Below are 13,240 nucleotides of genomic sequence, written 5' to 3'. Positions count from 1 at the left end.
GGCTGCTTCCTACTCCATAAGATGATTCATTACTCATAACTGGAGTAGTGAAGGTTCACAGTATGTGGCTTATTGGGTCTTGTGATGGCTTCTGTAGAGGCTCACATCTTGGCGCCTTATCTGAGATGAAGCTCTGAGACTCTGACTAGGGACAGATCACTGGTAAATTGTTGAATTGGATGGAGCTGGAAAGCCTGAGCTCCTCCTGTAACTTTGCAGGTAGCTCAGAGCCATTATTCACATTCTTGTGCTAGTAGTACATTCTAGTTGTAACATGTTTTTCGAGAATGTACACATTGCTTCCTCCTTGCCTTTATCTGGCATGGAACTCCTCTCTTAAACTTTTATTCAGAAGTCACTCCTCATCCAGACACAATTGCTTTCAGCCCCTTGTATTTATGGTGTAAACCGTTACTTAGATATACCTATAAATTTCAGTGACATTTTTGTTCATCACCTTACCACCTTCATCTTTCTTGGGTTCATTTTTAGTTTTGTTAGAATATCCTCAGGTTATTGTCTCAGGCAATGTCTCTCTGTGTATTTGACTTCTCTGTGCTTGTGAGTCTGGAAACAACTTTTGTCATCTTCCCACTTGAATGTAAGTTAGGCTCTCTCCTGACCTTGAAAGGCACATTGCGTTCTACCTGAAATACTGCTCTTTGTGATGGTCCTCTTTGTTTGCTAACTTTTCTTCCTTCCTCCCCCCTTCCTTCCTTCCTTTCTTTCTTTCTTTCTTTCTTTCTTTCTTTCTTTCTTTCTTGATTTTATTTTTTTGAGAGGGAGTGCATGGGAGGGAGCAGAGGGAGAGGGAGAGAGACAAGCAGGCTCCTTGCTGAGCAGAGATCTTGATTCCAGGCTTGTTCCCAGGACCCTAGGATCAGGGCTTGAGCAGACGCTTAACCAACTGAGCCACCCAGGTGCCCCTCTAACTTTTTAAAAAAGTTGATTGATTGATTTTAAGTAATCTCTACACCCAACATGGGGCTGAAAGTCACAACCTGGAGATCACGAGTCACACACTCTACCAACTGAGCCAGCCAGGTGCCTCTGTTTGCTAACTCTTACATATATATATATATATGTGTGTGTGTGTGTGTGTGTGTGTGTATATATATATATATATACACACACATATACACTTTTTTTTTTTTTTGCAGGGTAGGAGTCTTTATTTTTTATTTTTTATTTTTTTCTTACATATCTTTAAAGGTTAGAAGATCCTTGACCAGTTAAGTGTTCCTCATGTATGTACCTATGCTTAACATACTATATTAAAATTGCTTTATTTTTTTTCTCCCAAGCACATAGAAAGTTCTCAGAAGGCAGGGACCAGGTGTTTTTCATTGTTGTATCCCAGGATTTAAGGCCTACAGCCTGGTATATGGCAGATACTCAGTATCTGTTGAATGAATGCAGTGATGAATGAATGGGTGGTTTATATAGCTCCTGTTACTAGACCATGAAGGTTATGTAATCTATAATTTCAGCTTTCTGATTTACTTAGAAGCACATGTTGACATGTACTGCTCATCCTAAATTTGTATATTATTCCTTGGAGTATTTAGAGTAGAATTTGAGTTTGGAATTTCTTTGAGGGCAAGTAGAAGATAAGCCAAAGCCATTCATTTTACTGCTATGGTATGAACCATTTTCAGATTGAAAAAAACTTCTTATGTTCATTTGATATTTTTGCTGCAGAATCGATGATGGAATAGATGATGCAGAAGTTGAAGAAACACAAGAAGAGAAAAGAAAAACACAAGAAGAGAAAATAAAATGGGAAGTAAAACTGGAATGTGAGCAAATACCCAAAAAAGTAAGATTAAGTTGGCATTTTGAAAAAAATGGAGAGGAATGGTGTGAGAAATTTGTTAGGAATCCTGTTTGTCCCAGTTTAGTCAGCATTGGAGATCTAGGTTGGCTTATATCAAGGAAACCTGATAACACTTCAGAAAATTTGTCATTCAGTCATTTAACATGAACTGTTTTATTTTAGTGTATTGCTTTTATTTTGGTTTCCCCTGTTTCTGAAGTGGGTTGTAAATGGTTTCAAAAAACTTCTCTTTCCAAATTAGGTCATAATTTTTAAGGATTTTGATTTGGTAATAACTTAACTAACCTTACTGATTTATAGCTTAAAGCTTGTGTTACTTTGTTAGGACTGCCCTAACAAAGGACTGCAAATTGGGTGAATTATGCAACAGAATTTGTCTTGTGTTTCTGGAGACTGGAAGTCTGAGATCAAGGTGTTGGCAGAGTTGGCTTCTTCTGAGGGCTAATGAGGGAGAATCTGTTTCATGCTCCTCCGGGAGTTTCTGGTGGTTTGCTGGCAGTCTTTGGTATTCCTTGGCATGGCTTCCAGAAGCATCACCTTGATCTTTATCTTCATATTCGAATTGTGTTCTCCCTATGTTCATATGTCTGTGTCTAAATATACCCTTTTTATAAGGACACCGGTCATAATGGATTACAACTTACCCTAATGACGTCATCTTAACCAACTACACATGTAATGGCCCTATTTCCAGATAAGGCCACATAGTAAGGTACTGACTGTTACGAGTTCATCAGGAGAATTTGGGGAGGACACAGTCAACCCCTAACAGCCAATATCTGCTCCTCTCTTGCCTCTCTTTGAACTTTTTTTTAATTGTGAAAAAAATTTTTTTTTAAAGATTTTATTTGTCAGAGAGAGAGAGCGCGCAGCAGACAGAGGGAGAAGCAGACATCCTCCTGAGCAAGAAGCCCCGGTGCAGAACTTGATCCCAGGACCCTGGGATCATGATCTGAGCCAAAAGCAGCCACTTAACCAACTGAGCTACCCAGGCATCCCTTTTATTGTGGATTTTAACACACCACAAAATGATGGGTTTGAATTGGCAGTGAGACTCAAAAGACACAAATAGGCTTTAATGTGATCCTCTTACACTTAGCTTCATAAAAGTGTACAAGACAGAAAGTACAAGACATACGGTATCCTTATCTCCTCAGCAAGCCTCTCAACTACCCAAGTATATAACTTGTTTCACCCTTTGGGGCATGTATGGCTGTTGTGGACCAGAGGCAGGGTCTTAACCCTGAAAATCTGTGGTCTGGATTTTCCTCCATTTTTTTTTTAAAGATTTATTTATTTGTGAGAAAGAGCGCATACACGTGTGAGAGAGCGTATGAGTGGGGAAAGGGGCAGAGAGAGAGAAAATCTCAAACAGGCTCTACGTTCAGCATGGAGCCCTAGTCAGAGCTTGATCTCACGACCCCGAGATCATGACCCAAGCCGAAACCAAGAGCCTGACACTCAACCGACTAAGCCACCCATGCGTATTTTTTTTTTTTAATACTGTTTTAGTCTCATAGACCCTAGTCCTTCATGCCCAGTTAAAGGTCCCTAATCCAAGTATAACCCAATATAGGACATAGGCAGGTGGAACACACTATGGTTACTTAAAATAGATTCCAATAAACAGTTCTGTGACTAGATGGACACCTGCATTATTCCTAAGTAGGCTTGCTTTGGCCCAGGCTCTTTACTCACAAGTTGTAAAACATCAATGTGCCATATCACAGCTGACTAAAAAGAGAACACTCAGGTAGAGACTTTGCTAATTCAAGAAAGAACATTGCTCGCAAAGCCTCTAATGCCTTCTTTCTCAGTCATTATTCCTTTGTTTCCCCCCAGAAGTAACTAGGATCCTAACTTGCATGCTAATCACTTCCTTGCCCTTCTTTACAGTTTTAGTTTTACTACTAATGCTGTCAGCCTTAAAAATAGTTTTTCCTTGCCACTTTTTACACTTTATAGAAATAGAATAATATTGTATGTGTTCTTTCTGTTGTCTTTTTCCCAACATTGTATTTATAAGATTCATAGATGTATACTTGTCTGTTTATTTTCTGAGCTGGATAGTATTCCATTATTGAATATACTAGATTTCGTTGTTGGTCGACATTTGGTCTGATTTTCCATTTTTGGAGGTTATGGGTAGTGCTGCTACGTTCTTTCGCTTGTATCCTGTTGCCCATGCGCTCTATAGTTACCAAAGTGTAAAACTGCTGGGTCTTAGAGTGTAAGCATCTTTACCTTTACCTTAATGCCAAACTGTCCTCCAATCCAAAGTGGTTCTACCAATTTTATTGCCAGAGGGACTGTATTTCTGCTGCTCCTCACTTGGTATTGTCACCCATCGTATTTTTCACCATCTGATGAAGTAACTCATTGTAACTAAGTTTGCATTTTCTTGATCACTGTTGGGATGGAGCATCTTTTCATATGCTGGTCCATTTGGATTTCCCTTTTTTTAGTGCCTGTTCAGATGTTTTTGTCTCATAATTACTGGTTTGTCTGTGGTTTTTTTTTTTTCCTTGATTTGTAGTTCTTTATTTTGGATCATAAGGGTTTTTTTTCCTTTTATTGTGGGTTATGTGTTGCAAATATCTGCTCATTTTGTGTCATTACACAATGGTATTTTTTCATTAAAAGTTCAGAATGTTAGCATATTCAAATTTATTAATGTTCTTTATAGTTAGTGTTTTATTCAGATATCCCAAGATAATAAAAATCTTTTACTGTGATGTCTTCCAAAAGATTTATTGTTTTGCTTTTCACATTTAAGTTTGCAGCCATCTGTAATTGATTTTTCTATTTGTAACTGTGAAGTAGGGGTGACAAATTTTGTTTTACTTTTTTCTTTTTCATGGTATCATATCCAGTTGTTCCAGCACCATTCACTGAGGGGAAAGAATTGTCTTTCCCCACACTGGTCTGCAGTGTCACCATTGTCAAAATCAAGTGCTCATGTTTGATGGGTTTGTTTCTGGACTCCGTTTGCTTTTTTTTTTTTTAAATTAATTAATTTATTTATTTGACAGAGATCACAAGTGGGCAGAGCGGTAGGCGGGGTGGGGTGGGGGAGCAGGCTCCCTGCTGAGCAGAGAGCACAATGCGGGGCTTGATCCCAGGACCCTGGGATCATGACCTGAGCCAAAGGCAGAGGCTTTAACCCATTGAGCCACCCAGGTACCCCAGGGACTCCGTTTACTTCTGCTGGTTTATCTCTTTAGCCCTCCCCCAGGACCTCACCATGTTAATTACTGCAGCTTTATAATAAGTTTGGATGTCAAGTAACCAAATCCTCTCCCCTTGTTCTTCTTCCTTAAGTGTCTTGGGTATTTTTTTAGCCCTTTGTATTTCTTTTTTTTTTTCCCTCTTGTTATTTTTATTTACATTTATTCCATGCAGAATATACTCCCTGGCCATAAGTTTTTGTTTCTTCAGTCTCTTCTGGAATGTCTTTTTCTTTTTTTTTTTTTTTAAATATTTTATTTATTTATTTGACAGAGAGATCACAAGTAGGCAAAGAGGCAGGCAGAGAGAGAGAGAAGGAGAGAGAGAGGAGGAAGCAGGCTCTCTGCCGAGCAGAGAGCCCGATGCGGGACTCGATCCCAGGACCCTGAGATCATGACCTGAGCCGAAAGCAGAGGCTTAACCCACTGAGCCACCCAGGCACCCTGGAATGTCTTTTTCTTCTGTGCAAACTCCTCTCCTGGTTTAGGAACAATGTGCTCTTTTTCAGTAAGGATCATCTCGATGAGGCAGGGAGAGCTCATATACGGGTTAATCCGACCGTGAGCCCTCCAAATTCTACGCTGCGTCTTGGGGGCTTTGCTCACCTGGCTATACTCAATGACCAGAGAGAGAATTGATATATAAACCCTTAAGTTCAGCATTACTCTCTGCATTTTTAAGCAGTAAAAATTCAGCACTCTTCTTGGGCCGTCGACCTTGTGTCCAGCCCCACGTTCGGCCTGGGCACACCTCCCAACTCCACCACTGTAGTGATGGAATGTACACACTGCTTATGCAAAGTGATATCTTTTAGATACTTGGTGGCTTTTCAGATATGCATGCTCTGGGTGGCCTGGGCATTTTCATGTGTGTTCTTAAAGTGAACAGAAAGATTTGAACCTCTTGATTTGCATGATTTTTTAGGGTTTTCTAGGTCAAACAAAGAGCGAACCATTTTCAGAGGTCACCTCAGGGCAGTTAGGGGAAGAGAGGCCTTTTGCATTTCTATATGAATTTTAGAATCAGTTTGTCAAGTTCCTTGGAAAATCCTGGTCAGATTTTCATTGGGAATGCATTTAATCTACAGATCATTTGGAAGAGAATTGACATCTTTAGAATGTTGAATTGCCTAATCTTTAGGTCCTCTAATTTCTCTCAACAGTGTTTTGTAATTTTCTTTGTAGCTATTTTACATCTTCTATACTTTTTGTTAGGCTTATTGCTAGGTGTTTGATGAGGCTATTATAAATTACATCTTTTTTTTAAGCATCATTTTCTAAATTGTGGGTTTCTCATAATTTAACTATTCAAGAGTTCTTTCTTGTTCTTTGTTTTGATGTTAGAGCTTTCTGGCCTCTTTTTCATATATAATGTCTTGAATGTCTTTATGGTCTGTTTTGCAGCTACTCAACTCTTCTTATATAATGTGAAAGCAGCTAGTCCAGTATGTAAATGAATGAGTGTGGCTGTGTTCCACTAAATTTTCTTTATGGATGCTGAAGTTTGAATTTTGTATAACTTTCATTGTCATGAAATGTTATTCTTTTGTGTTTTTTCCTCCAACCATTTAAAAAAATCTGAGGACCATTTTTAGCTGGCTGACCATTACAGAAACAGGTGGTAAGATGGATTTGGCCTTGGGATCATAATTTAATGACACCTGCTCTAAAGTTTTGTGATGTGTTTTAGTGTTCCTTCATTGTCCCTTGATTTAAGAAAGGCTGGAAGAGTTGATGGATGGCCTTTGCTTGTGTGTTAGTGGGTCTGTGTCTCTATAGGCTTTTCCTCCAGATGGGAAGCCTGATTGGACATTCAGTACATGGGTGGGCTGTGTGGATAGGTAAGTTTCCTCCAGCATAGTAGTTCTTTTTTTTTTTTTTCCCCCCAATATAGTAGTTCTTAACCTTCATTGTGCTCTGTACTCCTTTTGGTAGCCTGGTGAAGCCCATGGATCCCTTCTCAAAATCATGTTTTTTTTACTGAATAAAATGAAATACATTGGATTACAAAGGAAATTTACTTTTTTTTTTTTTTAAAGATTTTATTTATTTATCTGACAGAGATCACAAGTAGACGGAGAGGCAGGCAGAGAGAGAGAGAGGGAAGCAGGCTCCCTGCTGAGCAAAGAGCCCGATGCGGGACTCGATCCCAGGACCCTGAGATCATGACCTGAGCCGAAGGCAGCGGCTTAACCCACTGAGCCACCCAGGTGCCCCTAAAGGAAATTTACTTTATTGAAATACAGTTATCAAAAAAAATGTAGAAAGAATAATATGTTCTTCATTAATACACTTCATTAATACAAAATTACATTAAGTAATTAGAAGTTCCAGCAGTAGGTCTAACTATTGTAACTTTGACATAGTGGTGAACATAAAAGATATTTTGAGATTTGCAACAACTGTCATGTGATATATGAAAGTACTAGTGACAGTGGCAGATACTGCTGATACTACTGTTTGTTCCCTGTGTTCAGGACAGCAGAATGCTAAATGTCAACTTAGAGGTTGATGTAAATAATGTGTGGTTTTTACCCTCATTTGTTGTTCATTGAATTTTGCCCATAGACCCATGTGAGGAATCTCTTCTTGAAAGCAGGGTAGAACTTCTGTTGTACATTGAGTGGATAGAGTATATTTCTGGTAGGGGTTGCTCCCAAGTGCCGGAATGTGGAGGACTTCACTGTGGGGTCTTAGTACCCACACAAGAAGATCTGGCTTTATCAGACATTTTATTCCATTTCTTTATTTTCTTTTTTGCTTGGGGTAAATTTCTCTTTGAATGTATTCTGGGAAGGGAGGGGAAAGAGAGAATTTGTTACAATAGCTTTGTCTGTTTTTATTGTAGCATCTTAATCCATCCGAGTTTGTAGCCCCATTTCTCACACTTCAACTGAAGTCCAACATCCCAATTATAACTTGCTTTTTGTTTTTCAAAAACTTGCCAAGAATTTGTTAGACTTTTCTTAATTACTGATGAATGTACTTCATGTGCTCCCCCACCCCCCCCAGTATTATGGAACTATTTTTACATTTCTGTACTTTTATTTCTGTCGAGTCTCAGGGGGCCATACTATTCAACAAATTCTCCTGAATTAGAAATCTTTTCCTTAAAAAAGAACTTTATGTAGTCTCCTTCATTAAAGGGAAAAAAGTTTAGAATATTTATATGTTTTCTAAATTATATAGAGAACAACAAATATCAAAGTAATGAGTTTAGGGCTAGCTGCATGAAGAAAAGTATTAAAGCAGTCATTTGTATTTTGTGTCTTCATTGCCCTCTGAAAAGAATAATATCAATTAGTAATACTCATGTCTAATGTATAATAGTTGATGATTGTCCTGGTTTTGTTTATGTTGCCATGTCATCTTGCCTCTTCATTTATACAAATCAGACACATTATCACCTCTTAAGGGGGTGTCTGCTTTGGTACGTATTTTGTGTGTAAGGGAGCACTTACTCATTTGGATCATTGTGATATTATGATTCAGATGTACTGAATAGAATTTCATCTCTGTATTTGACTAAGCCAAACTTTGTGGGAGCTGTTGCAAAATTGAGTGATTTTCCCTGTGCCCACTAAATAAAATCAAAGGCCAGAAACAGGGTAAACATAATAATCATCCCAGGAATTGGCCAGCTTTTTCATAAATGACCAGGTAGTGCATCTTGTTGACTTTGTGAGCTGTATTGACTCTGTCACAACTAAACAGGTATAGATAACAGGGACGTGAATGAGTGGGTGTGACTGTATTCCAGCAAAACTTTGATTAACAAAAACAGGAGGCCAGGCTGACATCTGCAGACCTCTGGCCAGATGTTATGTTTACAAGTTTGTTCTATGGTATTGTTTTTTTAAAATGTGCCCTTTTGGGGCACCTGGGTGGCTCAGTGGGTTAAGCCTCTGCCTTCAGCTCAGGTCATGGTCTCAGGGTCCTGGGATTGAGCCCCACATCGGGCTCTCTGCTCAGTGGGGAGTCTGCTTCCCTCATCCCTCTGCCTGCCTCTCTGCCTCCTTGTGCTCTCTCTCTTTCTATCTGTCAAATAAATAATTAAAATCTTAAAAACAAACAAACAAACAAACAAACTGGGGCGCCTGGATGGCTCAGTGGGTTAAAGCCTCTGCCTTCCGTTCAGGTCATGATCCCAGGGTCCTGGGATCGAGCCCCGCGTGGGGCTTTCTGCTCAGCGGGGAGCCTGCTTCCTCCTCTCTCTCTCTGCCTTCCTCTCTACCAATTTGTGATCTCTGTCTGTCAGATAAATTAATAAAATCTTTAAAAAAAAATCTTAAAAAACAAAAAACAGCGCTCTTTCTTGAAAACTTGGAGACGGAACTTGGTGGCCTGATATTTTTGGATTGGTTAAAAGTCTTGTCTGGTATAATGAAGATGAGGTAGTAATGTACATTGGGGCCATTGTCAGGTTAGGAAACTGTCTCCACTTGATTCTTTACACAGGGAGCAAATTCATTTCATAGGCCTATGATCAGTCTTCTGGTGTACAGCTCCTAGCTTTGAAGTTAACATCAAAAGTAAGCCATGAAATTGGACCACGTGGTATAATTTATAATAGCGATTCTTCTGGTTTGTTTTTTGTTTGTTTTGAGTCTGCTGCCTTCATCAGTTAAGTGGAAGTAGATAAGAGTCCAGACCCCAGAGCACACTCTGGAGCAGGATCATTGGCCAGTTTAATGGTAGACATGTTATCTCTTCCTGACATCAAAATAGCCTTTTAGCACTTGGACGTTTCTTTATAAGCCTTTTAATTAAAACGTGTCATACATACTAACTGTAATTATACAACTTGATACCCTTGTGTCACCATGTGTAGACATGTATACCAATGTTTGGACTTTCTTGTACACAAAATACTTTAAGTTGTCTGCTGTGATCATCTCAGGCTGACTCAGGGTCAGCTGCCATACCTGGCTTCCTATTCCTGTGGGCGCCTGTGGTCACTTCTGTTGCCTTGGGGTTGCTGCACCAACAGAGTTAGAAAACTCTTTCTGAAAGTAAAGTTAACTTGATTACAGAGAAATGGGCATTTCTTTGTTCCTTGGCATCCGTGTGAGCCACCAACGCTGAGTTACAGGAAAAATAATGGGCTTTGCTAGCAGTGATGTATTTTAGTATAGTGGATTTTCACTTGGGCCATTACAGTTTACTTTTTTATGAAGTGTCGAGTTATTGAATTAAACCATTTAAAAGCAAAGGGAGAAATAAATATGAAGTATAATACTGTAGTTCAGTCAAATAAATTATATTAAATAATTAAGATTTGGGGGTTTACTCTTTGAATTCAGTAAATCATTACTGAATTCAGAATCTTCCATCAAATTTTTTTCAAGGATGGATATGCTCTGTTGGTTTTTGTTTTGTTTTTAGTTCTGGAACATTTTAAAAATGTAAGAGTGGAAAGAATAGTATACAAACCCCTATATACCCATTACCCAACCTCAGCAATGATCAGTTCATGGCCAGTCTTTATTTCTTCTTTATAACCAGATTGTTTTGAATCATGCCAGCTTTTTAAAATTGGAAATTTAATTTTTACTTAGTTTAGGCACTTTGGGAACTCCACAACATCCCCGAAAAATTTGCAATATAGAAAATCAAGAAGTAAGGACTATGATGTGTATAGTGATAATGAGACCTGCAGTCAGGAATCAGAAGATAATTTTGCTAAAGAGCTTCAGCAGTATATACAAGCTAAAGAAATGGCAAATGCCGCGCAATCCTTATCATTTCCTGAAGAATCAATGAAGAAAGAGGGAGTGAAGGATACCCAGAAAGGTAAGGGTGAAGCTATTTTGTCATTTAAAGTTTATGTAGACAATCAGTCACAGTTGTCCGTAAATGGACTGGGGTTTGGGGAGGGGGAGAGTTTCTCCTGCATTTTATCCCAAAGTAAGATCCTGTTTTCCTTAGGTCTTTATGCCCAGATGTGAGCTTGCATGGCCTGAGATGCCCACTCCAACCCCCCAACCTGGCCATTCAGTGTACCAATGCAGAGTTTACAGGAGGGTTATCAAAGCCCATGACTGCTTTGAAAGGGAGAAGGCTAAATCCTTAGCCTCCGCATTTATGAAGAACAAGATGTGCCTGTTTGTATTGCTCTCAGTTTAGAGAGGAATTGACTTAATATCTGATACTGTGGTGTGTCAGACTATATATTCTTTTAGATTACTAAAATAAAATATATTCTTTTAGATTACTAAAATGAAATTTAGTCATAGGTATGAAGACAAATGACAGCTACGGAAGACATTAATCCTCCATTTTACTGCCTTTTTTTTTTTTTTTTTTTGATGCTCTTATTTTCTTTTCTAACATAATCTGTACACTCACTGTGGGGCTCAAACTCACAATCCCAGGATCGAGAGTTGCACGCTCTACTGACTGAGCCAGCTGGGCTCCCCTGTGTTTGTATGTAGAAGGTTTTCAGTGAAAACCCTGACAGTAGTATATGAGGTAATTTTAAACATTTGAAGCTTTTGCTGCTAGAGTGCTATGGCAATTCCTAATTAGCTCCATAACACTCTGAACCCTTTAAAAGGATCTGGCTTATGGCAAGCAAGAGTCAGACGCTTAAGCAACTAAGCCACCCAGGCGCCCCTATAGAGTGTACCTTAGAGTAACCTGCTGTTGTGCCTTCATGTTCTCGTAAATTAAAATTAAACTTTTAACACTTAGTGTCTAAGATTTAAACACATAAGATAAATTTTCTTGTTTTCAGCTGTTAAACAAAAAACTAAAAACCCAAAAGCTGTCCAGAAGAATGGTAAGCAGAAGAAAATGAAGCGAAAACGGGCTGGTGTGGGCCAGAAAGGATCCAACACTTCCTTGCGGAACAGAAGCTCACAGGAACAGGTCGGTCCAAGAGTGCAGGCGTGTAGGAGGACACTTACTTGCAGCAGAATTTTTAATCTTACACCACCGTGATGAGCCACAGAACGAGGGTTCTCTGATGGTGAAAAATCTCCTCACCGTCAGTGGGCTCTCCCATGTTCTTCGCTGTCATGGTCACAGCTGCCTTCCCTCTCGCTCACCGTGGGTTAAGCCTTAGTGTTGTCCCTGTTTACCTGAATACGTGCATACGATTCCCTTGATTTTGGACTGTTGTACTGTCAGTGACTGGAAAAACAGGGGAAGAAGGGAGAAGATACAGAGCCCGAGGGAGCACTTCAAAAGTCCCCGAGTCTTACAGAGTTTCTTCTGTTGTGGTCCCTGTGGAAATGAAAAAGGAGTATTTCTGAGCATTGACCTTATAAAACACCCCAACCCTGCTGGTATTTTGATTTTGTTCTTTAGAACTTCCTCTTCCTTGGTTTGCAGATGTATTCAGGATAGGACAATAAGGACTCTGCTTTTCTGAGGGCTTCTAAACTAACCTTTTTTCTTAGGTTTGGTGCAGAAGACAAGAGTTAGGGGTGGTAAAATATTAGATCAAATATAATAGAAAAACATATTTACGTAAAAATCTTGCCTTGATTCCATATTTTATGAATGAGGAATCTGGGGGTTCAGGTAACTGCTCAGAGTCACACAGGGCCAGGCCATAGCTGGAACTTTATTTCCTGACCCCATCAGTATTCCCTGTGATTCTTTTGGTTTACATTGACTCAAATGATCATTCAGTGGACAGCTTTCCTACATGAGAAACGGATTATTCCATGTATGTTAGAATTTAATAACATAGTCAGATAAAACCAAGGATTTACACTGACCCGTTTATTAGACACAATTTTGATGGTGTTAAGTGGTAATTTGACTTTATTACAAAGCAGATCACATAAATGTAGTTAGGTCCCTTCTTTGCACATACTAAATTCGTAAAACTATTCAGAAATTTGGTATTGCAAGAGCTATAAACTACACACAAGTTAACACTAAAAATAGTTTATATTTCTGAAAAGCTAGAATGTATTATGAAATTCCCCTTTTGTTTTTATATAAAAGTCACCTTTTGTTTTTATATCTCTTTTGCCATCTTTGAGGTTTTATTTTTAGTAATGTTTGTTAACTTGAGCTGGTCATTATTCCCTCCTCTCACTCAGAGATCATCTCATTGGAATTAAAGAGCTCTCTGCTTTTGGTTCACCTTACAGTTTCCAGTTTTGTCTCCATTGTTAAGAGCCTTATTCCTAGACTTCGTTAAATTTTTTTATCTGATTTT

The 13,240-nt window shown here is 38.9% G+C and overlaps 1 protein-coding gene across 3 annotated transcripts in view; it reads left to right on the top strand.

Annotated features, from left to right (window-relative positions):
- ZC3H8 (zinc finger CCCH-type containing 8) overlaps nucleotides 1-13,240 on the top strand; it is a 44,201-nt gene that overhangs the window by 3,336 nt on the left and 27,625 nt on the right. For all 3 annotated transcript variants that reach the window (XR_004381038.1, XM_032843835.1, XM_032843834.1), the window contains exons 2-4: nucleotides 1,702-1,819; nucleotides 10,623-10,857; nucleotides 11,801-11,934. Coding sequence is in view for 2 of the 3 variants with exons in the window: in XM_032843835.1 (XP_032699726.1) it covers nucleotides 1,702-1,819; nucleotides 10,623-10,857; nucleotides 11,801-11,934 (487 nt within the window). In the remaining variant the exon portion in view is untranslated. The remainder of the gene's footprint in view (nucleotides 1-1,701; nucleotides 1,820-10,622; nucleotides 10,858-11,800; nucleotides 11,935-13,240) is intronic.

The sequence above is a fragment of the Lontra canadensis genome, unplaced genomic scaffold, assembly GCF_010015895.1.
Source record: "Lontra canadensis isolate GAN:19392208 unplaced genomic scaffold, GSC_riverotter_1.0 scaffold144, whole genome shotgun sequence".
NCBI lineage: Eukaryota > Metazoa > Chordata > Mammalia > Carnivora > Mustelidae > Lontra > Lontra canadensis.
Note: the sequence above shows the minus strand (reverse complement) of the source record. Positions and strands in the feature narration are given on the sequence as shown.